Genomic DNA, 25,008 nt, shown 5'->3' on the forward strand with positions numbered 1-25,008 from the left:
TAAGAAAAATTACTTTTCATTGTGTTCTCTTTTGTGCCTTTTGAATTTTACACCACATATAAATATAAGCTAGTCAGAAAAACATTTTTTTTAAAGTATTTAGTCTTTGAAGTCTCTTCCTACCTAAGAATAATTTAACACATATTGCCAAATTTTAAAAATCGAGTTTTGCTCTTTAACAAAGACTAACGTGTGGGCCGCCTGGGTGGCTCAGTCAGTTAAGCGTCTGCTTCTGCTCAGGTCATAATCCCAGGGTCCTGGGATGGAGCCCCAGCTCGGGCTCCCTGCCTGGTGTGGAGCCTGCTTCTCTCTCTCCCCACTGCTTGTGCTCTCTCTTGCTATCTCCCTCTCTCAAATAAATAAAATCTTAAAAAAAAAAAAATTATGAAATTTTGAAAGAGGTTTCTTCTAACAGAAACTATTATTTTTTCTATTTTTTTTATTATGTTAATCACCATACATTACATCATTAGTTTTTGATGTAGTGTTCCATGATTCATTGTTTGCATATAACACCCAGTGCTCCACGCAGAACGTGCCCTCTTTAATACCCATCACCAGGCTAACCCATCCTCCCACCCCCCTCCCCTCTAGAACCCTCAGTTTGTTTCTCAGAGTCCATAGTCTCCCATGGTTCGTCTCCCCCTCCGATTTCCCCCCCTTCATTCTTCCCCTCCTGCTATCTTCTTAACAGAAACTATTACTGAGTTGACTAACGAACCAGACACCACGATATGTACTTTACAAATATTATCGCACCCTCACAGAAGCCCAAAATGGTAGGCAATCTTACCTCCCTATTACAGATAAGAAAAGAAAGACTGAGAAAAATTAGGGCCTTTTCCCAAGATCACAGCGTTGAGAGAGCAAAAGGCAAGCTGAGGGCAAACCATAAGCTAACACCCCCCAACTCTCTTCCCCCCAGGTGGGATACATGTGACATTCCTCAGGCTCTCCTAGCTGCTCTAGAACAAAGGAAAGGGAAAAACAAATGGTTATCTGATAGAGATCAGAGTCATGCAGGACAGGAGTCTCCATCAGTTTGCAACTGTCTTAATGATCTACGAGGAAAAAAGCAATCTCCAGAAATCAACAGACTCAAGTTCCTGGAACCCTAACATCACCCTCCCCCTCCACAGGATAGAATATAATCTTATATAGTCAGTCATTCCTCACAACCCCAGTGCAGCTCCTTCTGCCCAGCTCCTTCTGTCCCCGTGCTTTAATAAAACCACCTTTTTGCACCAAAGACATCTCAAGAATTCTTTCTTGGCCCTGGGCTCCTGATTCCAACATTTCCACATCATTTGGCATCTGAGCGTGGAGCTCAGTCTTCTCATCTGGACTCTGAGCCTCGGTGCAAACTTAGCGAATACTTTCTCTTCTCTTCCTTTACTTTCATTTCAGGGGCTTTTCAAGGAGTATGGTCTTATTGGAACACTTTCATGCTGATTGCTCAGGCTGCAATCCTCCAGCCCGTGACTACTCTACAGGGAGGAGAATGCCTGCCTTTCGGCTGGAAGTTAGTACCCTAGCCGGAACGGTAATAAGACCCAGAAACTTGATGCCCTTTTTTCCTGTCCTTATACAAAGTTATCTGTCTTGGGCACGGGACAGCCACCTAAGTCACCAGGACAGCTACCAGTCTTAAGACTTCCGTGTAAGGTTTCCTCCTCATTGGTCTAATGTGATCTCCTCCACATCTCTAGTCTAGCCACGAGACCCCCACCTGGAGCCAGCCAAAACCAGTACCCGACTGAATTAAAACCCAACTGGGGACCATTTTCTAGGGAAGTCAGCTGTAAGGAATTACCTGTGATGGAATGTCACTTAGACCATCATGGATTTCTAGCTTTACTGTTTTCTGTCAATGTCCCCTACTAACTGCTTAAATTACAAAATTGGGTAATTTCCCCTTGTAAAAGTTTTCTAGTGTTTTCCAAGGGTTAAAAACAGCAGGTTCTTCAAGGCAAAGCAAAATAAGGCACAGACTTCAAGGCAAGGCAAAATAAGGCAAGGCCTTCGTGGCATAGTCTTTAAGACAAGGCACAATATCTCAGTCCACTCACATTCTAGACTGCAATGGGGAAGCGTTGGGGGGGCGGCGCTAACATCCTCCAGGGCCTTTAATGGCAGGGCAGTGATCATAGTGATTTCCTTCAAGGGACATCTTGGGTTGCTTTGACACCAGGAACCTCTGACATATTCTGCGTGGGATGCCACCCAGGAGTCGGGGGGGAGGGGGGAGTGGTTCGTGATAATGGACCTTCTCTACTTTTCTAGGAGCATGGGATCTTCTTTCTTCTTCAGTTCCCAAGGACTCTCCCTTGGAATGCCTTTTAACCCACTGGAGACAATTCGGATTGCAAAATTTAATAAGGACTGATCTCCTGTAGCACTGCATGACCTCAGTATGATCGATCAGTTCGATCTCTTCTGCTGGAAACAGGGCAAATGGACTGACGTACCTTAGGTCCAGGCCTTCAACTATCACCTTGACCAATTCTGTGTGGCTGGGATGACAAAATCACTCCTTAAAAGCCAGAGTGTATCCCACTCCTTGGGGTTAACCATGGGCTTGTGGAGAGACTGGATGACCCCACTTTCCTTATGATTGGATTGGATGATGCACTTGGGGATGCTCTTATCTCCTGAGACAAGTCTTCTCCCACTTGCCGTGATTCCTTGTAATTAGGATATTGTTAAGGCTACACCTCAAATAAAGAGAGTTTCTTGAGGGTTTTATTCCTTAATCATATTTGTCCCAGGGACTACCTCTATTAACGTAAAACTGCAAATAGAGGCTTTGGCCAAGCATACAACAGTGCTCCTGGTAGAAGCCGCCTCAAAGCTCCCTGTGGGAAAGTCCCTGGCTGTGTAATGACACCCCATCGGGTCCAGAGTTGTCTGAGAGACCAAAGGCCACCAATGGATGATGGGAGGCGACTTATTAAATACCAGGCTATCCTTACAGATACACCTGAAATTATACTTAAAACCTGTCAAACTTTAAACCCAGCTACCCTATGCCTGGGCCTGACCGTCATACTTCTGTGTTAAAACATAACTGCTCAGAGATTATTGACCTTGTTTATTCTAGCCGATCAGACTTAAAAGATCCCCCTATTGAAATGCAGACAACAGTTGGTTTACTTATGGCACTAGTTTCATGGAAAAGGGGACAAGAAAAGCTAGGCATGCTACAGTCAGTCTAACTCAAGTCTGTTGAGGCCAAAGCCCTCCCAGCAAATACCTGCGTCCAAAAGGCAGAGTTAATAGTGTTCACCCGTGCTTTACAGCGGGCAAAGGGCTTCAAAATTAATATCTACGCTGACTCTGAATATGGCTTCCTAGTCCTACATGCCCACGGAGCAATCTGGAAGGAAAGGGATTATCAAGCCATAACTCCCCATTCAAATATGGGCCTGAAATTACGGCTCTTCTTGAGGCTGTACACCTACCTGCGGAGGTAGCTGTGATGCACCTCGAAGGATGTCAAAGGTGTATGACCCTAGAATCTAAAGGAAACATCTGGCAGACTGTGCAGCCAAGCAGGCAGCGCAAAATAAATAAATATTAACCCCAATAAAGGCTTAACTCCAGTCTCTTTAGACCAAAAAATTCACTTAGCCCAGGAATGAGGATACTCAAAAATGCACAGGACTGGCTTGTTAATAATAAGGGGAAAAAATCTTTATACTCAAAAATAACCAATGGAGGGTAATACAGGGTTCGTACCAGCTACTCATTTGGGTATAAAGGCCACTGAAATGTCAAATACTTTGCTAAGAGAAACTGTCCCTAGATTTGGACTCCCTTGGTCCCTACAAAGTGACAACAGACCGTCTTTTATTGTGCAAATAGCTCAGCAAATAGCTCGGGCCTTAAAAATCAATTACTATTTACATTCGGCCTGGCATCCACCATCCTCTGGAAAGGTGGCCCTCCAAAACCAAAGGGCTCTGATATCCTGACTGCAGTTCCAGAAGGCCTATAATTAGACGGCTAGCTCCTAACAGGACCCGGTGGCTAGGCAGCTCTAACTTGTGGCCATGCTTCCCTCAGCTGGATAGGCCGCTGGACTCTGGGTTTTGCCTGGATGCACGGACACATTATTAAAGCCATTACCAACATAGCCAACCTTCCAAATTTAAAACAGCGGTGGGCATGTTCTGTGTTTTATTCATACAACCACCTAGCATCCAACTTTGTTCCCTCTTCAGGACTGGAGGATGTCATTTGGCACATGGACGCTCTTAATAAATATACTGTCAAAGCCCTAAATGACACTCAAAATAGCGTTTCTCTACAAAACACTGAAAGAACTCAAATGCATAAAACAGTTCTACAAAACAGAATGGCATTAGCTGTTTTAACAGCAAAACAAGGTGGGACATGTGCCATCATTAAAATGTAATGCTATGTATATAGTCCAGATTATCACAGACATGTCACAGGGCTGTTGAAAAATATGAATACCCAAATTGAGGCTCTATAAAATCCTTCTCTCTCTTTCAGCGATTAAGTTCCTGGGTTTGGGGGAGGACCACGGTCAACTATTAAGGGTCTCTCTGTTGGAGTTCTCATTCTTATAGCCATATTAATCCTAATATGTTGCCTTTTTCAATGTCTCTCTGCTTGGTGCTGAGACTCCATCTACAATGACTTCACATCGACAGATGATCCCTACCACCCAAAGAGATGCTCGTTACTGTCTAAGTTGGATTCAGTTGCCTCCACTTTTGTAACTCTGCTATCTGCTCCCTGACTGACCAATACTGACCCATAGGTAGGGACATCTTTACGCCCCTACTCGGCAGGAAGAAGCTACAGAAGGTGAGACCTTCTGCCTTCAACAACCTTAAAGATTTAAGGGTCAAGATTGTTCGGGGGGGGGCGATGATGAGGGAGCAAAAAGCAAGCTGAAGGCAAAGCACAAGCTAACACCCCGTACCCCTCCCCCCAGGTGGGATACATGTGACATTCCTCAGGCTCTCCTAGCTGCTCTAGAACAAAGGAAAGGGAATAACAAATGGTTAACTGATAGCGATCACAGTCATGCGGGACAGGAGTCTCCATCAGTTTGCAACTGTCTTAATGGTTTATAAGAAAAAAAGCAATCTCCAGAAATCTACAGACTCGAGTCTCTGGAGTCTGTACCATCACCCTCCCCTCTATAGGACAGACTATCTCATATAATCAGTGACTCCTCACAACCCCAGTGCAGCTCCTTCTGCCCATGGCTGCGGTCCCCGTGCTTTAATAAAACCACCTTTTTGCACCAAAGACGTCTCAAGGATTCCTTCTGGCCCTTGGCACCGAACCCCAACATTTCCACATCAACAGGGCACAGTTAAGTGGTGGAACAGGAATTCACAAAGCTACGTGTGAGCCACAAGCCTCAGGGCCTCCCAGGTCCGCTCCTACAAGTGTTCTGCGGCCTATATTAGCTTATCTTTGATTTTAAAATCACTGGACTTTGGAAATTCTATGAACTATTTGGGGGAGATATGCCTGGCAATCTGGTGGGCTTCGATGGAGAACATGCTTGCAGGAAGGAAAGATTTCAACTCTAGGTGTGGCTCTCTGTGTAATCAGCTGGGATCCGCTTTGAAAATACAAGGCCGAACCCTCTGGTACTTCTAAGGTAAAACAAAAGCAAGAGGCTGATGACAGGATTTTCAAGCCTCGGTCTGGCTCCTACAGTTTACACTTAGCTGGATTAGGAAATGTGCTGAAGCGGTTTTGAGGTTAAAAAAAATCTTTTAAATCCAAACCAAACCTTCCCCAGACTCTGCACTTCCCTGTGCTCCCTCCCATCTGAGTACATTTTCCTTTCACTGCAGTTTCCATCCCTGGGAAAGTCCAGAGGCCAACTTAGAACCATTGATACATGAACCATTTACATACAAAGGATATTAAAAAAAAACAACAAAAAAAGGCAAAAAAGCACTGCTCTATAATCTGAAGCTAATAGCTCCATGAAGAAAAGTAGAAAATGTCAAAATGGGTCAACCATGAGAACAATATCTTCTTTTTGCTTATTTTTTGTTTTTTGTTTTTTATTTTTTGTTTTTTTTTATCTTAAGGATACCCCTTGGTGTCCCATTTCATTCAGTTACAGGTGAAGAGGGAATGACATTTGGTCTGTGGAACTCCAGAGAACATATTAATGAAGGAGAGGAAGTCATAGAGTAAAAAGGTTAGTTCAATATAACTTCCTAGGAGCGCCTGGGTGGCTCAGTTGTTAAGCGTCTGCCTTCGGCTCAGGTCATGATCCCAGGGTTCTGGGATCGAGTCCTGCATCGGGCTCCCTGCTCAGCGGGGAGCCTGCTTCTCCCACTCCCGCTCCCCCTGCTCATGCTCTCTCTCTCTCAAATAAATAAAATCTTTAAAAATATATATATAACTTCCTAACTGAGCAATCCAATAATGGAACTGGCTGCTCCATAAGTAGCGTCCCCATCACTGAAGTATGCAAGCAGGTCAGGTCCAAGTTCTGACCTCCAACACTGTATGGGACTGCCCTGCATCTTTTTTTTTTTTTTCCGAGATATAATGAACATAAACATTATATTAATTTCAGGTGAACAACATAATGATTGTATATTAGTATATATTGTGAGATGATCGCCACAAGTCTAGTTAACATCTGTCACCACACAATGACAAAATTTTTTCTTGTGATGGGAACTTTTAGGATCTCTTAATAACTTTTAAATATGCGATATAATAACATTAACTACAGTCACCATGCCATACATTACATCCCCAGGATTTATTTATTTTATGACTAGAAGTCTGTACCTTTTGACTACTTTCACCCATTTTGCCCACCCCCCAAAATACAGGTGACCCTTGAATAACTCAGGGGTTAGGGACACCAACCCCCACACAGCCAAAAATCCATGTATAACTTTTGACTCCCCCAAAACCTAACTACTAAGCCTACTGTTGACTGGAAGCCTTTCTGATAAAATCTACAGTCAATTAACATATTTTGTATGTTATATTAAGTATCATATACTGTATCCCTGCAACAAGGTAAGCTAGAGAAAAGCAAATATTATTATTATTTTTTTTTTTTATTAAAGATTTTATTTATTTATTTGACAGAGAGATAGCGAGAGCAGGAACACAAGCAGGGGGAGTGGGAGAGGGAGAAGCAGGCTTCCCGCGGAGCAGGGAGCCCGATGCGGGACTCGATCCCAGGACCCTGGGATCATGACCTGAGCCGAAGGCAGACGCTTAACGACTGAGCCACCCAGGCGCCCCGAGAAAAGCAAATATTATTAAGAAAATCATAAGGAAGAGAAAATACATTTAGAGTACTGTGCTGTATTTATTGAAAAAAATTCCGGGTATAAGCGGACCCGCCATTCAAACTCGTGTTGTTCAAGGGTTAACTGTAGTCTTCTTTAATACAAATATTTTTCCTCAAAATTGCCTCTGTAGGGAAATAAGCGTACTCACATAAAAGATATAGAAGTAATAGTCTTTCACGAAAAAAATTATAGAACAGTATTGTAGTATGACCCTATTTTTGTGAAACAGAACAAAAAACAAAGCAAAACCCTCTCGAACCAGCAACTATTCCATTTCAATATATACATACGTGCATTTAGATATGTAGGTATGAGAAAATGGTTGGTCAACAGAGGAGAATGAAGTGGGGCAACTTTTACTTTGCATTTATATAATTTAGTGTTTTTGAATTTTTGATACAACAATCCTTTATTGCTTAATTATCAGGCCAATAAATCTGTAAAAATGAAGTATCTGCAGCTATGGCAACATTTGGCCAAATCTCTGTCAGAGGTTTATTCTTTCTCCTGAGTCCAGCTATCACGGGAAATCCTGCGTAGCAGCCCCACTCCCTCCGTTATCACGCAGAGCTGGGCTGTGGCCCTCAGGGGACTGTCTCTGGCTGTTCACTGCAACCTTGTCATTGCACTGTTCTTCAGAGTCTACGCTGTTTTTTCCTGGTTTGCCCGAACTGACTCTTGCCATTTCCAGACTCAGGGAAATGGATGGTCACCACGAAATGGGCCAGAAACATCTGCATTTGAAGCCTCATTTGTTCCTTCTTAGGTGTGCATCCTTGGGTGAGTTACTAAATCTAAGCCTCAGGTTCCTTGTCCTTCAAAGGGAAAGAATGGCGTCAGATGGCTTTTTTGTGATGATTACACTAACTAGCACACAGAAAGCTTACAATACTATAAACGCAACCTGTGCCTGGTCCACAGCAAGGGCTCAATAACCAGAAGTTACTCGTTTGTTGTGCTGAAGCTATTGCCATCACTTGGGGATTTCTCAGGATCCAAGAGAATGAGTTAACATCTAAAGCACTGTAACACATCAAAGAAGGTATTTGATAAATTCTAGATGTTATGGGCTCACGATTTTTCTCGCTATACATAAATATTAATTTTATTTAACTCTGCTATGAATTTAGTCACTGGTACAAGATATTTATTATTTTTAGAAGAATATCACTTCTAATATTTCATTTCGTGTTTTCACAAAAGGAAGGTCAGTTTTCAGTTTCCACTGCAAATTCCCAACTGTGACATGTGCCAAATAATATCCAACTTCATGCCAGAGGGGGAAGACAGTTAAAAAACAAACAAACAAAAACACTCACTTAATGAAAACTCCCTCTCAGAATTATGATCAAATAAAACCAAAAAGCTTAGGAGTAAGCACTGGAAAAGTCTATAGATGTACCTGATTCTAGTACCAACCTTTGAGATGTACATTCTTTTCCTCACTTTGTCTAATTTTGACAAAGAGATTCCGCCCCCCCCCCCGAAAATTATTCAGTCAAAATGGAAATACTCCGGTTCAGAAACAGTTAGAAAAAGAGATCCTTCGGCTTTGAGTTCAATAACTAGCAATATATCCACACAGGTGAACACATGTACACATAATGGAATTTTCCTTGGCCTCAAAAAATAAAAGCATTCTGTAAAGATCGCTAAATGGAATGCCAATCAAGGACAAAACACCAAACTTCCCCTTTTTAGGATTTCTATGAAAACAGTGATGGGATCAGTAGATCGTAGGGGACTCTGCTCATCAAAGTGCAGGTGCCAGGAAAGGATGCAAATTGTCACACTTTCAGATGAGACCGGGCGTGGGTTCCTAAGGGACATTCAGAGAGCCTTGTATGCCCCTCCTCAGTACCGGGCTGACAAGGGCACTGCCACAAAACGAATGTTTACTGTGTGGAACGTTTGCCTTGTGTTTATGAAACAAGACAGGCTTTTGTTGCATATATAGATTGCCCATGTGAGAGTCTGGTTCCTTTTTCTAAAAAGTCAGGATGCTGAGTCACAGCCTGAAAAAGTTACAGGGAAATCAGTGGCACTGACAATGGTGATATAGAACTCAGCTATAAACTGAGGAAGGGAAGCAGAAAAGGGAACTTGCTCCAGGTGATAAGAGAAGCACGTTGTGCCAAGAGTAATCAGCAAAGTCCTGTAACTATGGTATTTACATTTTAGGAGTTTTACTGCTTATCAATCAAGAATAAGCTGATAAACACAGCAACACAGAACTTAACCAAACCCTGCAAATTGTATGTGGTTTATTTAACTTCATACAGTTAAACTAAGAGGCTCTATTAGTCCCCTATGTCTGCTGTAACAAATTACCACAAACTCCGGGCTTAAAATAACACACAATTATTCTCGGACAGCTCTGGAGGTCAGAAGTCCAAACTCAGCTGCAGGGCTGCATTCCTTGTGGCCCCTTCAGCTCCGAAGCCAGCGGCACGGTCTCTGGCTTCAGTGTCTCAACTGCCTTCTTCTCTGCAGTCAAATCTCCCTCTGCCTCCTAATCTTACGGGGACACTGAGATCGCATTTTGAAGCCCACCCAGATAATCCAGGATAATCCCCCCATTTCAAAATCCTTAACTTACTCATATCTTCAAGGTCTCTTTTGCTATATAAGGTAACACTCACAAATTCCGGCATTAGGACCCGGCTATCTTTGGTGGTAATTACTCAGTCTACCACACTAGCTAAATTAGCATGTGTGATATAAATAATTGTAAAAGCAACATTACAGCCCATGTCCAAATCATTACTAGGTCTAAGAAAAGTTCACTGCTTGCAGTGAGTGGTAGTAAACATGTTATTTCTAAAGCAAAACCCAAAAGTTTACTTAAAACGATCCTGAAATCTCAAGGTGCAGTGGAAATATTACAGACATGAGCTTTCATTTTATGTTGGTTGACCTCAGAACAGCCTCTTGGAGATGGGGATATTGGAAGGAAAATTTTAACAGGCTGGATTTCCAAAGGGTTAAATCTTGTCTTCATATCTGATCACTTCAATCATCACTGAAATCAGTCTTTCACTGTTTATAATCACCTACAAAGCTGAAGAAGTCTTCCAAATATTTTTTTCTTTTATTGGAGCTCCTTATATGCCCAGAAATCATTTTTATGACAATCTTTAAAAAATATTTTTTACTCAAAACCAATCATATGCTTGGACTCCCCAGTGACAGCACTGGGATGTATTTCAATGACATATATATTTCAGCAGAGCAGCTATATTGCAAAGACACAATTCTTCGGGAAAAACAGAAAAATTTTTATTTCTTGAAGCTACTTCAGCAAAACAAGCAACTAACTAAAGCAGAGCTACTTGAAATTTTCCCAGCAGAAATACAGTGATAGCAGGGATTTTGTTCTCTGAGTTTAACCTTATTCCTTGCTAACTGCTTAAACTGTAGAAACATGGAGGAAAATAAAAGCTAAAAAATACAGTCCAGAAGTAATCGGTTTAGTATATAAATTAATGCTCTCCTAAAAGCCTCATGAGTGAAACAACATCTGTGATCAGCAAAAATGTCCTGCTGAGGAAAACAATTATGAGTGGCATAAAATTAGAATATGCTCTAACTCAACTTCTCTTCCTCCTTCCAACTTTTAAAATATATTCTAATAATATTTAACTGCCTTTGAATAATTTTAGACACACACATATGCTTCCTCTCTTATGATAATGTTATTTCAATGCTATAAATGAGAAGTGGCCTGCCTCATAACTCTTCCTGTCATTTTAGGTACTTTCAGAAAGAATAATGTATTATCAAGTATAAAATCTGAAAAATTATTTTGGCAGATGCTTTCAATTTAGTTGGTTTACATCCAATATGTCCATTCAATTTCTTAGAGGTATTTTTTCTACTTGATATATACTGTCCGTATCCTTGGGAAACGACATTGCTCAAAAATAGGATTCACGGGATGAAGACTAGTAATATCTACTTCGAAATTCTTCCCTTCTAAAATTGCTGTCAAACTCTGAGGTTATTCATTTGTATGTAAAGGCACACCAAAAACAGATTTTTAAAGAAAAATCTTGGCCTTGCTTTCATATTTCTGATGGCCAGTCTCTGGGGTGATGACCTTCCAACCACATGGCAGTCTTGGTTGGGCTTTTCAAAAAAGCCTCAAGGATGGTCATCTCTCAAGTGTACTAGTTTGCTCTTAACCAATCGAAAAGAACCCCTGTGTTATAATAAAAAATAAATGCTTGGTCTTTGTCCCTCCATAGTCTGGTGTAGAGCTCCTAAAACACTTGGAATCTCCTGAGTGGTAAGAATATCTTTTGTGTGTCGATAAATGACTCCTGTTGTTTGTGTGGGGGGCTAAGACAGCCTCAGGATAGGGACTGGTCACCAGAACTGCCAAGCCTTGATTAGAAGATTGGAAATTTTGGCCCCACCTCCAGACTCCTGGGGAGGGGAGAGGGGCTGGAGATTGAGTTCAATCACCAATGCCAATGATTTAATCAATCATGCCTCTACAATGACACTTGCATATAAACCTTTAACTGACACGGTTTAGAGAGCTTCTGGTTCAGTGAACACACTGAGGTGCTAGGAGGGTGGCATGCCCAGACAGAGCACGGAAGCTCTGCACCCTCCTACTCCCATACTTTGCCCTATGCATCATCTTCCATTGGGCTGTTCCTGAAAAATATGCTGTATAATAAACTGGTAAATGTAAGCAAAGTGTTTTCCTGAGTCCTGTGAGTTGTTTTAGAATTGTCAAACCTGAGGAGGGATCACAGGAACTCCCAAATGTACAGCCGAGCTGGACAGAAGTGTGGGTTGACTGGGGATTCAGGACTTATGAATGGCATCCGAAGTGAGGACAGTCTTGAATGACTGAGCTCTTACACCTGTAAAGTCTGACACTGACTCAGGGCAGTTCGGGTCAGAAGTGAACTGAATAGTTGTACACCTAGTTGATGCTGAGAATCAGAGAACGCCAGACTCTAGACTTTGCCAGAACACCAATCTTGAGCACAACAGAGAAGATGAAAGTGAGACTGATGGATCTGTAAAAAAACCAAGCAGGCTATCCTTTTCTCGATCAGATATGTGACTGAATGCCTGTTGTATGTTCCGCTTGGCCCACAAGCACTTTTTAAAAATCTTAATGACTAAAGGAGAGCATTTAAAATGAGGATATTTCACATAAAAATGTGGATTTCAGGCTCACCTTGAAGAATTAGCAGACATAATAGTAATGGTCCTGGGCCCCGCATGGCCAACCAGGCTGGAGCAGAACAACAGCTTCCCTCCTTGGAAAAGGCATGTGCTGTCGTCATCAGGCCCCAGTCTTCCTTCCCCACAGAGCACCAACGTCGAAGGCCGGCAGTTACCACCTACTGTCCACTCGTTTCCATCACCGCTTTGGTCTCTAAGGTCAATGTTTGCATTTTTTGCTCCAGACAGCATAAAGTTTTATTCTTGGGTCAATTCAGATGATCAGAGAGCCGCAGTCTTGGACCATACTGTGTTGGCCCACTGCAAAATATCTTTTACTAAGTCCTATATTGGCATCATGTCCTCTCTTGGCACTTTTCGCTGCAACAAATTGCCTTTATGAATGTTAATAACAGACACCACTACCACATCTTTTTAGTGTTCTTTTTATATAGGATATGAGGTCCTACATAATTTTAGAGTTAAGGGTGAGGAAGGGTTTTGACACCTGGGAAACCAGTACGTGCTCTACTCATGAATAGGGAGAACTATGGAAAGGAGTCCCTTCGTTTTTGTTTTTTTAATGTATGTATGTATATATGTATGTTTATTGCTAACTGACTGACTGTAATCTCTACACCCAACATGGCGCTTGAACTCATGACCGTGGGATCATGAGTTGCATGCTCTTCTGACTAAGCCAGTTGGGTGCCCTGAAAAGAAGTCCCTTAGTAACACTGACCATGGAAGTAGTTCTGAGTCAACTACACAACTAATAGCATGAAGTTTAGGGTCAAGAAGAAGGAAGGAGTCTGGTGAAATAGCCAACAGCCATGTAAAAGTTCAGAAGGCAAAAGAGGGTTTTAAAAAAAGTTCCATCATATAAAATTAACTACCCTCCTGGAGGTTTCCTGAGAGTTGAAGTAAATACCTGAATTATTTTCTCTATCGTGCTTATTTCTTTGAATGTGATTTAATGCTGGGAGTGGACCAAAACAAGGCTGGTTGCATGTGGGTTACACATGTGTGTAATTTTTATAAGGTATCTCAAATCCTTGTAGAATAAGGTGGGACACGAATGAATGAATACATAAATAAATAAGGAAATGAACAAACATTAGTCCTGGAATGATAAAGCAGGCTAATGACAGGCTGAGTTTTATCTGTATCCAATTTCACAAATGGATAAAACCCTTGAAGCTGACCATGTCACACAGACTAAAAGGGACCTCATCTCAAGGGAAGTTGTTCTACACCCTTCCAACCACAGAAATCAAACTCCACCCAATACCAATCCATTAATTCAAATAATAATATAAGGTGTTTTGAGAGGCAAGACCTAACAATTCCCCCACAATTCAAACACCTGCCTCCTTCCCCCAAATAAACAAAACTGGACTTTCTTATCATTAATTCTTCTTTGTACCTACTACGTCTCTCAGCACACAGAGGTAAAAAAGAGTTCATTACATACCATTAACTGAGTCATCAATCCACCCTCTCCAATAGCAATTTTGTACCAAGAAACTTACACTTGGAGTTTATTTATTTATTTGACAGAGAGAGACACAGTGAGAGGGAACACAAGCAGGAGGAGTGGGAGAGGGAGAAGCAGGCTTCCGGCTGAGTGGGGAGCGCGATGCAGGGCTCGATCCCAGGATTCTGGGATCATGACCCGAGCCGAAGGCAGATGCTTAACGACTGAGCCACCCAGGCGCCCCACACTTGGGAGTTTTTTTAATAGTTGATAAAAGGCAAGGTAATTTCTTACAGATTTGCATTTACTTATATAGTTTTAAGTGTTCTGATCTTAGGGATTCCTTTTAATACACATTATAAAACTTTTTAAACCCTTATAACATTAGAATAATAATAATCATCCAAATTTCCTGTGGATTTCCATGTTCCTTCGGTAAGCCATAAGAAAACTCAGCTGGACTGTATTTTGGCTGAGATTAGAGGCAGCTTATGAAGAAAACCAAAATGTAATGACAACAATATTGCATAAGATGGGGGAAAATAAATATGTTAACTATTGTGGAGACTCTCTGCAGGGAGTATATTAGCCACAGTTCAAATGAAAGTCAAATAAAGAGAAGTTTCATTGCTGTTTATATGGATTAGGCAATAAAGCTCCAATCAATAAAAAGCACGTTTCAATATTTAACCCATACATACATTACAATTTCACAGTGGCATGGACAAAAACTAAAATTCAGCATTTATCAACAATTATATCTTTAGTGAGGCTACCATACAAACAAAAAAGAAGGTGTTTTCCATCAGTATATTAATTCTTCCATATTCAGATATTGTTTTAGGGGAATTATGATGTCAAAGAAAGCACTGAATTGAATTTTCAGAATTCTACATAAAGCTGTCACAATATTAAAAACTCTAAAATGATAAATTTAAAATGATAAAATAATTACCTAAGCTAATAAACAAATTATCTTTTCCATTTCATTTTCCAAGAAGCATAAATCATAAAATCTCATGTAGGAAAGCTCCTTAAAACGTATCTGATCAAATCATCCAATGACGGAATTAAGTACTATATTTACAGATCCTCTCAAAACTCCCCAGTGCCTAGAAACTGAGACTCAACATATGTCATTCTTCTTTTGTGAGAACTTTAACTGCAGGGGCACCCGGGTGGCTCAGTCGTTAAGCGTCTGCCTTCGCCTCAGGTCATGATCCCCAAATCCTGGGATCAAGCCTCACATCGGGCTCCCTGCTCCACGGGAAGCCTGCTTCTCCCTCTCCCACTCCCCCTGCTTGTTCCCTCTCTTGCTGTCTCTCTCTCTGTCAAATAAATAAATAAAATCTTTAAAAAAATAAAAATTAAAAATTAAAAACTTTAACTGCAGTGCCTAGTTCAGTGTCTAACACGCTATAGATAATTGTAGCAGACTTTTGTTGGCCTCCCTACAATCTTTTCCTCCTTGTTTTGACATCAAGTTTCAATTTTCAGTAAATATACCCTCCCCCCTTTTAATACCATATCTGGGTAGGGCACCACCCCAGCTCCAGGGATGGGACACCTGACCCAAGCCAGTCAAAGCACTGAGGCCCCTCGGATAGAAGCAGTGACTCCAGGAACCAGCACATGGCCTAGGCTGGTCCAGTCACAGTGAATCCAGTGTCAATTACTGGCAAACACACTCGCTTTGCCTGATGTTGCACAAGGGAGATCCTGAGTCGGCAGTGTTTATCAAGTAAAATCTGAGAAGACAAAAGAGTGGAAGAGCTCAGATACAGAGAAACTGAGTCATGATGACATTATTTGGGCCCCAATCCAGACATTCCTGAAGTCAAATCTAAAATTTAACCTGGACTTTTAACTTAGGTGTGCCAGGAAATCCCCTAATGCCTTCTTTTCTCTCCTCAGCTAGTTTCATCTGTTTTCTGTTACTTGGGACTCTGGCCCCCTGCCCCCAACAAAGGGGAAAGACAGACCTGACTATTATGGAAATTTACGTAAGAATTGAGGCTGTTTCATGTGAAGGATCCCAAAATGTGGATCGGCTGAGCTGGGGTTGGATGCCAGCTGGGAAGCTGGCTACCTTTGTCATGTGACAATAAAATGGATGTGTTTTGTACCTTAAAACCAGACAGTGTGCCTATCAGGAGTGTATTATTAGGGGGCTTAAGAGAATTTTTAGGATTCTAAAGTAAACTCTCCATTTCTTTCAAGTCTTCAGTAAGATCTTACAAGAAAGAGACGAGCTTAGACTATAATTTATCAGCTTAAAGTAGAACCAGATGAAAATCTATCTTTGCTAAGAGAAAATTTTTGTTTGTAGTTTGCAACAGTTGAGAGCCTGGTGACCCCTGGAGTCCTGTAGACATGGAAAAGCCAAATTACCTGCCCCCAACTAAAGTTAGTGCAAAAAAGTAGGGGACGCTACTGTACTGAGATGAGGGTTTAGAAGCAGTTGCTCTTCCTCAGGCTCCTCCCAAATACCTCCACTTATTCCCTCTGCCAGACACACAGGATGGTGGCCCAGTGCACTGAGGCAGCTAGAACACAGTCCAGGGCTCCTAAGAAGCAAATAAACAGTGCTTCCCCAGCTCAGGCCACTGGTTTTTACTGCCCTGAAGCAAAGACCCAGAAGGCAGTGCTTCTCTGAAGGTCCAGGAGATGAGCTGAGTACCAGCCCACTGCTGAGAGACCAAAATTCCTGAGCCGGTTCTATCTCCACCCAAAGTCCATGGTTCTGGTTACTAACCTGTGAAGTGTGGCCAATGACAATAGAATTAAAGCCTGCAAAATTTTTAAATGAATTGTATTGCCAGAGAAACCCCTCATTTGTCAAACATATGAACTTGTAAATGCTGAACTCCAAAGTAATCCCTCGGTCCCCAAATCTATGCCACCAGAAAACTGGCGCCAAGGGAAGTCCAGCTCGCAGACAGGCTCCTCCTCAGTGTTGTCAGGAAAACGGACAAGAGTGAGCTACTCTGAGCAGCACTGGTGGCTGCCCCAAGGCTGAACAGGGAACTGCCCCACGGGTAGAGCAGGGAAAACCTGCTGTTCCTGTTCAGCAAGACCAGGAAGTGCAGCCGACCACCGGCCACTGTGCGCTCCCTGCCTGCTCCCTCTCCCCAAGGGGTGTTTTCACTTCAGTCCAGTCAAGGCGACGCTGAGCTGCCAGGAAGCACTCCTGCTTGTTCCTACCCAGGAAGATGTGAGGCTGGCAGTCTTCCTGTCACCACACATCACGGGTCCAGAGCCCCAGGAGTGCACTGTGGGGTCTGAGGGGGAACGGGAAAAGAGCAGAGAGACGCAGCGTCCCAACCCGGAAGTCCGCCATTCTCAATGGCTCGCCTGCTCTCGTGGGGTTTTGCGGCCACCTGTATCCAAAGGCGCACTCACTGATAGAGAAAACAATTATTACTTATAAATCAATAAGTGGCATTTATAAAGTTGTTTGTGATGCTGAATGCCAGAATCCGCCTCTGAAGTTTCCAGCCATTGATCTGAGAACTGTATCAGGGAACTGAGACTTTTCTGCTCCTCAAGGTGGCAGGCCTTTCAAGATGGGAAGCAGATAGCACACCCACCCAGCAAGTTTTCTTCTTCAGGCTAAATATACCCAGTACCTTCCATTTCTCTTCATACAAGCTATGTCTGTGCTCCTACATATTTGTTGCTCTCAAATGTACATACAGTTCATTGCCTGCAGTATCTCAGCAGGTGCCTGAGCTGGGAGGCCTGGAAGTCCATTATCCTTTCCCTCAAGAGGACGTGAGCTGCTTGGGGCTGTTACGGGACACTCCCCGGTGTGGAACGGCCTCTTTGTAAATACAGACGACTGGATGGAGGGAGGGCAGGAGGGCAGAAGGGAAGAAAAGGAGGAAGGGAAAGAAGAAAGAAAACTAGGAAAGGAAGACCGAAAATGAGGAAAGACAAAAAGACAGGAAACAGGAAGAAAGGAGGAAGGAGAAGCTGATGTAGACTAAAACATCTCCAAAGTACCAACTTTTTATTTTATTTTATTATTTTGTTATTTATTTATTTATTTATTTAATTTATTTATTATGTTCAGTTAGCCAATATATAGTACATCATTAGTTTTTGGGTTTTTTTAGATTTTTGAAAAAATTTATTTGTCAGAGAGAGAGAGAGCACAAGCAGGGGGAGCGGCAGGCAGAGGGAGAAGCAGGCTTCCTGTAGAGCAAGGAGCCCGATGCGGGACTAGATCCCAGGACCCTGGGATCATGACCTGAGCCGAAGGCAGCCGCCCAACCAATTGAGCCACCCTGGCATCTCAGTACATCATTAGTTTTTGATGTAGTGTTCGAGGATTCATTAGTTGTGTATAACACCCAGGGCTCATCACAACCCGTGCCCTCCTTAATGCCCATCACCCAGTTACACCATCCCCGCACCCACCTCCCCTTCGTTTCCCAGTCCAGAGTCTCTCATGGTTTGTCTCCCTCTCTGATTTCTTCCCATTCAATTTTCCCTCCCTTCCCTATGGTCCTCCGTGCTATTGCTTATGTTCCACATATGAGTGAAACCATGTAATTGTCTTTCTCTGCTTGACTTATTTCACTTAGCATAATCCCCTCCAGTTCCATCCATGTCAATACAAATGGTGGGTATTCATCCTTTCTGATGGCTGACTAATATTCCATTGTATATACGGACCACATCTTCTTTATCCATTCGTCTGTTGAAGGGCATCTTGGTTCTTTCCACAGTTTGGCTATTGTGGACATTGCTGCTATGGACATTGGGGTGCATGTGCCCCTTCTTTTCACTATGTCTGTATCTTTGGGATAAATACCTAGTAATGCAATTGCTGGGACGTAGAGTAGCTCTATTTTTAATGTCTTGAGGAACCTCCATACTGTTTTCCAGAGTGGCTGTACCAGCCAAGCAGCAACTTTTCAAAAGCATGTGTTTCTAGCAGAATGGTAACATCCCAGGAAAAACACTGTTTGCAGGAATGCCAGCTGGGACACAATTCTCAGAGGGCAATTTGGAATAACTATCAAAGTTTATTGATCATTGCAAGGAATTTATATATATTATCATATAGATGACAATACAAGTGTCATAGCAAAAAATATGAAATCATCATAAATATATGTCTACATATAACATATATCCAGGATATACACCAGAAGCAAAATATGTTTGCTGAATGAATGGGTAAATGATGCCCTCGCTAGCCAGTGACTCCAGTTCAATACCACCTCTCAAGGCTCAGTAACTCAGCTTGACCAAGAAGTTAGCTTAAGTAGTTTTTAAGATATTTTCTTGCCCTAAATTCCATACAAATAAACAACTAAGAGATAAATCTAAATCATAGGAAGACTGACTATTCAGAGAACAAAATTCTTCATTATTTTAAATGAAATTTTCTAGAATTTTCTTATAGGTGCAGAGGACTAACTATACTATGTCCACATGTACTTAATAAGCATTATTTATATTTTTGAGTTACTTTAGTTTTACCTCGCAATGATTTCAGACACACAGATAAGTGTTTCATGAGAGCTTTCCATGGTTAAAGCCAAACATTTGCGTTTACTAAAAACAAAAAAAAGCCACCCACATGTTTCTTTTAATACTTCTCTCACTGTGTATCCAATTACAACTTATTTTTAAAGATTCATCATTTCTTGATTATCTCCCTACGAAAATATTTTTGCGTGCGGTATGAGTTTTAAAAAATAGTGACAACTTCAGTGGAACATGCCATTTTTTAAAAAGTTCCATTATTCTCAGAGGAAACAATTATGTAGAACCAACAAAAAGGAAGGAAGAGACAGAGGCAAGAAGGCCTTACTTAAGTGAGTGGGGCCAGGCTATAATTGCTCCAGGAGGAAATGAGGAACAGAACTGAGATCTGGAGGGGTTAGGAAAGGTTCTGAGCCTTGCTTTAAAGCCGCATCTGCTAAGCAGGTAGACTTTTTTTTTTTTTTTTTAAATCAGGACTGTTTTTTTATTTGGGGTGTTATGTGAGGAATGCTGATGACATGGTCATTGGGAGAGGGGACAAAGGCCCCCAAAGCAGCCTCCTGCCTCCATCCTGACACCAAAGACCAGCCCCACTTATTTCTTCTAAGAGTTTTAGTTGTCTGCCTAATCAAGTACATGTTCTATGTATCTGTATTTGATCTTCATTATAAGCACATTTGTCTTTCCTGGTTTCTGATTTTTTGCCCCCTTAATTTCTTATTTTCCCTTCAATGCAATTAAACTATGAGAATCACTTAAAATTATAACCCCAAATTAACAAATCACCAGATTTCTAGAGCCAATAGTTTCACTCTACGGTAACACAGAAACTTTATTTTGAAAAACATAAATGTTTCCTTAAACGGCATTTCTAGAAATTGGAAAATAATTTATAAAAGATCCAAGAAAGAAAATTAGTCTGAAGCTCCAGAGAGAAACTGAAACCAGTAAGAGAATTTTGGGGGGCAGGACACATGGCAGGCAGAAGGAAGGCTCAGCAGCGTGCCATGCGGGGATGCAGCAGTGTGGTGGTGTCCCATGGATGGGAGAGCCACCAGTGGCCTCAGAAAACAATAGGGCACCCGAGAGATCACAGCAATCCCTCATCAGTCCTGCCCGAGAATTTCCTACTCCCAGCAGCACTTCCCTGGGAAGTAAACTCGGTGCTGAGTTTCACTATAAATTGGTTGTGAATTTTGAGCAGGCTACCAGCCAAAGCTGATAAAAAATGATGAACTCTGAGCATCTTTGGTGTGCTAGACCCTTGTGGGCCATAAATGAAGGATCTTTACTGACCAGTGAGAAATGGGACTGGTTAAAGCCAATCATCTGTGGCCTTGTGGACTCATGCCTCCTATCCAGGGTGCAAACTTTAATCCTTAGGTAGCATAAACAATGAACTGATGTGTGCTCTCTTGCCTGGGAAGTAAGAAAATTAAGTTGGTAATTATTTCGCTGATCCCTTTAATAATTAAAACAAAAGAGGAAGGTATCTGGTGGCTCCTTGTCAGGGGGAATAAAAGCAACCCAAATTCGCCCTGGTAGAATTAGGTTTAGCACACTAATTCACAAAGTGGCAGAGAACAGCCTAAGAATGATCAAAACCATCATTCAAGAAAGAGTAACTGGTCCAGACACATGGTCAAGGGATTGATCCCCAACAGAAGAAACATGAAATGAATCTCTAGTGACTGAAGTTCTAGGTAGGAATCTTATGGATTTGGGTCGTCAACAATGTTTTCCCCTTACCTTCCAGTTGAAGGTTAGGACTGTGAGTCAAAAGGAAGATATGGAAGTATACAGCAGAGAGTGAAAAAGAACTGACCGAAGTGATAGGCTTCTCTTAAAGAATCTAAGGACTCCATCTCAATGTCCCAGTCACATGTAAATCCCATGTAATTTCATGCGTCCGTGTATCCATACACAGTCTTTCGTCCGTGTGAAACTTCCCTCCCTTCATTCTCTCTTCCTGACATCTGAAGACAGCATAATATCACTTCTTTTATGAAAGTGCCCAGGCTCTTTTGGACAGTCACTTCCTCTGCCCCATACTCTTAGCACTTGGCAGTCCCCTTATCCGGTACTTATCCCATTGTTACTCCTTTTATAAGCATCCTGTTATTACACCAGACCGTACATTCCTACAAATGTTTTTGTTTTTGTTTTTAATTTGCATATAGTTAACACCCAATGTTACATTAGTTTCAGGGGGTACAACACAGTGCCTCAGCGTCTCCGTATGTTATGCTGTGCCCACCACAGGCGTAGCTGCCATCCATCACCATACAACGCTATTACGCTGGCTATATTCCCCATGCTGTGCCTTTTACTCTCATGCCTTATTCATTCCATAACTGGAAGCCTGTATCTCCCTCTCCCCTTCACCCATTTTGCCCTACCCCCAGCCCCCCACCCCTGTGGCAACGGTCAGTGTGTTCTCTGTACTTACAGGCCCGATTCTGCTTTTTGTTTGTTTATTCGTTTTGTTTTTTAGATTCCGCATATGAGTGAACCTACCAATGTTTGCTGAGGGAAAGGACAGATGAATACAATCTCATGGCCACGGCTTAAAAGGAAAATGGTTCAAGAAGGATGATTCGTCCTTCAAAACAAATTCTGTCAACTCCATCACAAATGAGCCTGTTGAAGAGGCAAAGCAGAAAGCATCTCAAGAACCAAATGTATCCTGATGAACTCGGGTTTTCAATAGGCATGTACAAAGAATGGCAGAGAGGAACAAAATGAAGCTTAGACAAAAGCAACAAGCAAATGATAGAAACCTAGAAGAACAACAATGGAAATCTGAAGCTCAGAATGAACAGACGGTTGTAATCAATGCAAAGGAAAAAGTCACAAGGAAATTTTCAGGATGCTGAGAGAATGAGGCTGCAAGAAGCAATAGGGCCAGTGTCCACAGCACACTGGGTGGAGTTAACTCATAAGAGGGAGAAAGGAGATCTAGTTCACTCCAATGTGGCAGCGCTATCAAAGAGACCATCCTAAAAAGGATGAAGCATCACAGCTAAGAAAATGAAATCCAGGACGAAGTCTCTAGCCCTGTAAGAAACAACTCCCTTCGTTGTGGAACCATTACCAGTAAACTCTGAAGAGTCCTGGAGAAAGACAGGAATTAGAAAAAAATAAATTCTGGTTTTCAAAAGAAAAAAAAAAAATCAGATTCTAGAAATGATACACTGAGCAGCTTCATCATGACTCCCTGAAAAATAAACTGACAGATATTAGACCAATCATCTGTGACTACTTGAGAAATGAGAAATTATTGACTGCTAGGAACCACCATGGCTATAAGAAAATGAGGGAAAATGAACTAACACAATTCTCTTTTTTAACAGTACTGCTAGATTTGGCATATCAATCAATGGGCATGTCGCATGTATATCAAGATTTCACTAAGGTCCTTGAGAATGTCTGACACTACCTTCTTAAAAGTAAGATGGAAACAGATGAGCTAGAGAATTTAGTTAACTGAACTCAGAGCAAGATGATTTAAAGCAAGTTGAAAGAGTTAAAGATATTTAATCCACTGATGGTACTAATGTGCCATAATTCGTACAGCTCTCCAATTCAGCATTTTTATCAACTACTTGGATAAGGATACAGAAGGCATGCTGTTCAGGTTGTATATCTGACCCAAGCGAGGAAGGCTGGCAAATATGTTTGATGTAAAACATCAGGTTTCAAAATTCCGGGAAAATTAGAATAAGGGATAGAAAACAAACAAGATAAAATTAAAAGTCCAATTCCCATAAGGAAAAACACTATTTTCCCCTCAGTGTGAATACAATTGTTACCAACAAACTAATAAAATACTGTATTAACGAAAATAAAAGAATAACAACTAATATTCCTATAAATGCATTAATCAGACCATACCATGATAGTGAAAAATCTGAAAACTGTCTTAGATGGAGAGATTTAGAAACTTAGGATATTTAGTATGGAAAAGAAAAGGTTCAGGAAGAACATGATGTTGCCTTCAAACACATACAATGATAATATATGAAAGTGGGATTTGATATATTCTGCATGGATCCTCAGTAACTGAAAATAAGTAAATAAATTGAAAAAAAAAAAAAGTAAATTTAAACTAAAACTTTAAACACAACTTTCTATTAACAAGAGCTTTTCAAGAAAGAGACAAGTACCCCCTGGGAAGGGGGGGGGGTCCCTGGAATGCCCCTGTAGATGGAAAAGTTCAAATCCAGATTGAAAAAGGCCTATTTGTCAGATGCAGCAGAGATTCTGTCCTTGGCATGGTGGCCCCGATGACCTCAGCCCTTCTCCTAAAAGACCTTATGTTTCTGAACTTAGACATGGTGCCCGTATTAAGAAGATGAGTGGAAGAAGAAAAAGGAGATGTCAAGTTAACACGAATTTGATACTTACTAAAGAAAATGCTATCTTTTCTTTCTAATTTCTCAATCACTTCTTCCAGGCTCCCAGGGCATTAACGAATTACTTTATTACCTGGTACCTCTTCATCCCACACCTACTGCTAGAGAGGGACTGAAGTTCCTCACACGATGTGCCTACAAAATGAAGTCACTGTGAGACAGTGCACTAAAAAAAGGTCTTGGAGACACTCATTAGAATTCTGATTGCAGGAAAAGAAATTTAACAGCTGTTATCAGAGCTATGCAGACATAACCATTCCACTGCACAATGTTTACTTGAAAATGCAGGAAGATTTGCTAATGGCTTGCTTTCTGTACCCAGAAGAGGCTACTACAGAATAGGAGCTGTACATCAAGTTCCTGCCCATAGCATTAAGATGGGCATTCTTCATTTAAAATGCACATAAATGACTGATGCTCACCTATAACAGAAAAGTTATGTTAAAACTCCAATAGTTTAAAACCCAGTCACTTATAGTTTATTTTTAAGATTCATATCAGTAAGGAAGAAGTCTTAAACACTTAGGAATTCTTCAGCTACCTTTGGACATATATTACAAAGAGGACACATTAGTAACTGCTAAAAAAAATTTTATGACAAAATTTCTATAAAGTTCTAAATGAATATATTACAACTGAAAATTTCTAATATGGAATAGATTGATTCTACTTATTTTTACACTATACTTGGAAGGCAGTATGGAAGTCGTAGTTAATAAAGGCCTAAGAGCTGAACGCAGAAGGAAGAAATCCTGACTCATTACTTACTAGCCGTATCACTTGGGGAGTTACTAAACCACTCCAAGCCTGCTCTCTTGCCTGTCAAAATGAGGAAAATACCACCATCTACCTCATGGGTTATTCTAAGGATTAAATAAGGTCGTATTTGTAAGCCTCCTGGCACACAGTGAGCAATCAGCAAAAAAGAGGGTAGACCACCAATATACACAAGTAAAACTTTACAGCATGTTACAGGCCCCGGTTGGACAGGGTATAGGCAATCTGGTGTGGCTCATCTCCTGCTTTATTGCTTTGTTAATGTTCCCATGACTTTACATAAGGGTCAGTCATCAAGCTGGCCTCTCTGGGGGACCCCACACCCCCA

General features: G+C 41.5%; 1 protein-coding gene across 8 annotated transcripts in view; it reads right to left on the bottom strand.

Moving 5' to 3' along the window:
* The window catches only part of NCOA7 (nuclear receptor coactivator 7), a 153,797-nt gene that overhangs the window by 81,300 nt on the left and 47,489 nt on the right, over window positions 1-25,008 (bottom strand). For 2 of the 8 annotated variants that reach the window (XM_032407935.1, XM_032407930.1), the window contains exon 1: window positions 12,526-12,893. The exons of the other annotated variants lie outside the window; for them this stretch is intronic. In XM_032407935.1, the coding sequence (XP_032263826.1) occupies window positions 12,526-12,764 (239 nt within the window). In that variant the 5' untranslated portion in view covers window positions 12,765-12,893. Of the gene's footprint in view, window positions 1-12,525; window positions 12,894-25,008 lie in introns of those variants that run through there. 8 annotated transcript variants of the gene reach the window in all.

The sequence above is a fragment of the Phoca vitulina genome, unplaced genomic scaffold (assembly GCF_004348235.1).
Source record: "Phoca vitulina isolate PV1807 unplaced genomic scaffold, GSC_HSeal_1.0 scaffold9, whole genome shotgun sequence".
NCBI classification, from domain to species: Eukaryota; Metazoa; Chordata; class Mammalia; order Carnivora; family Phocidae; genus Phoca; species Phoca vitulina.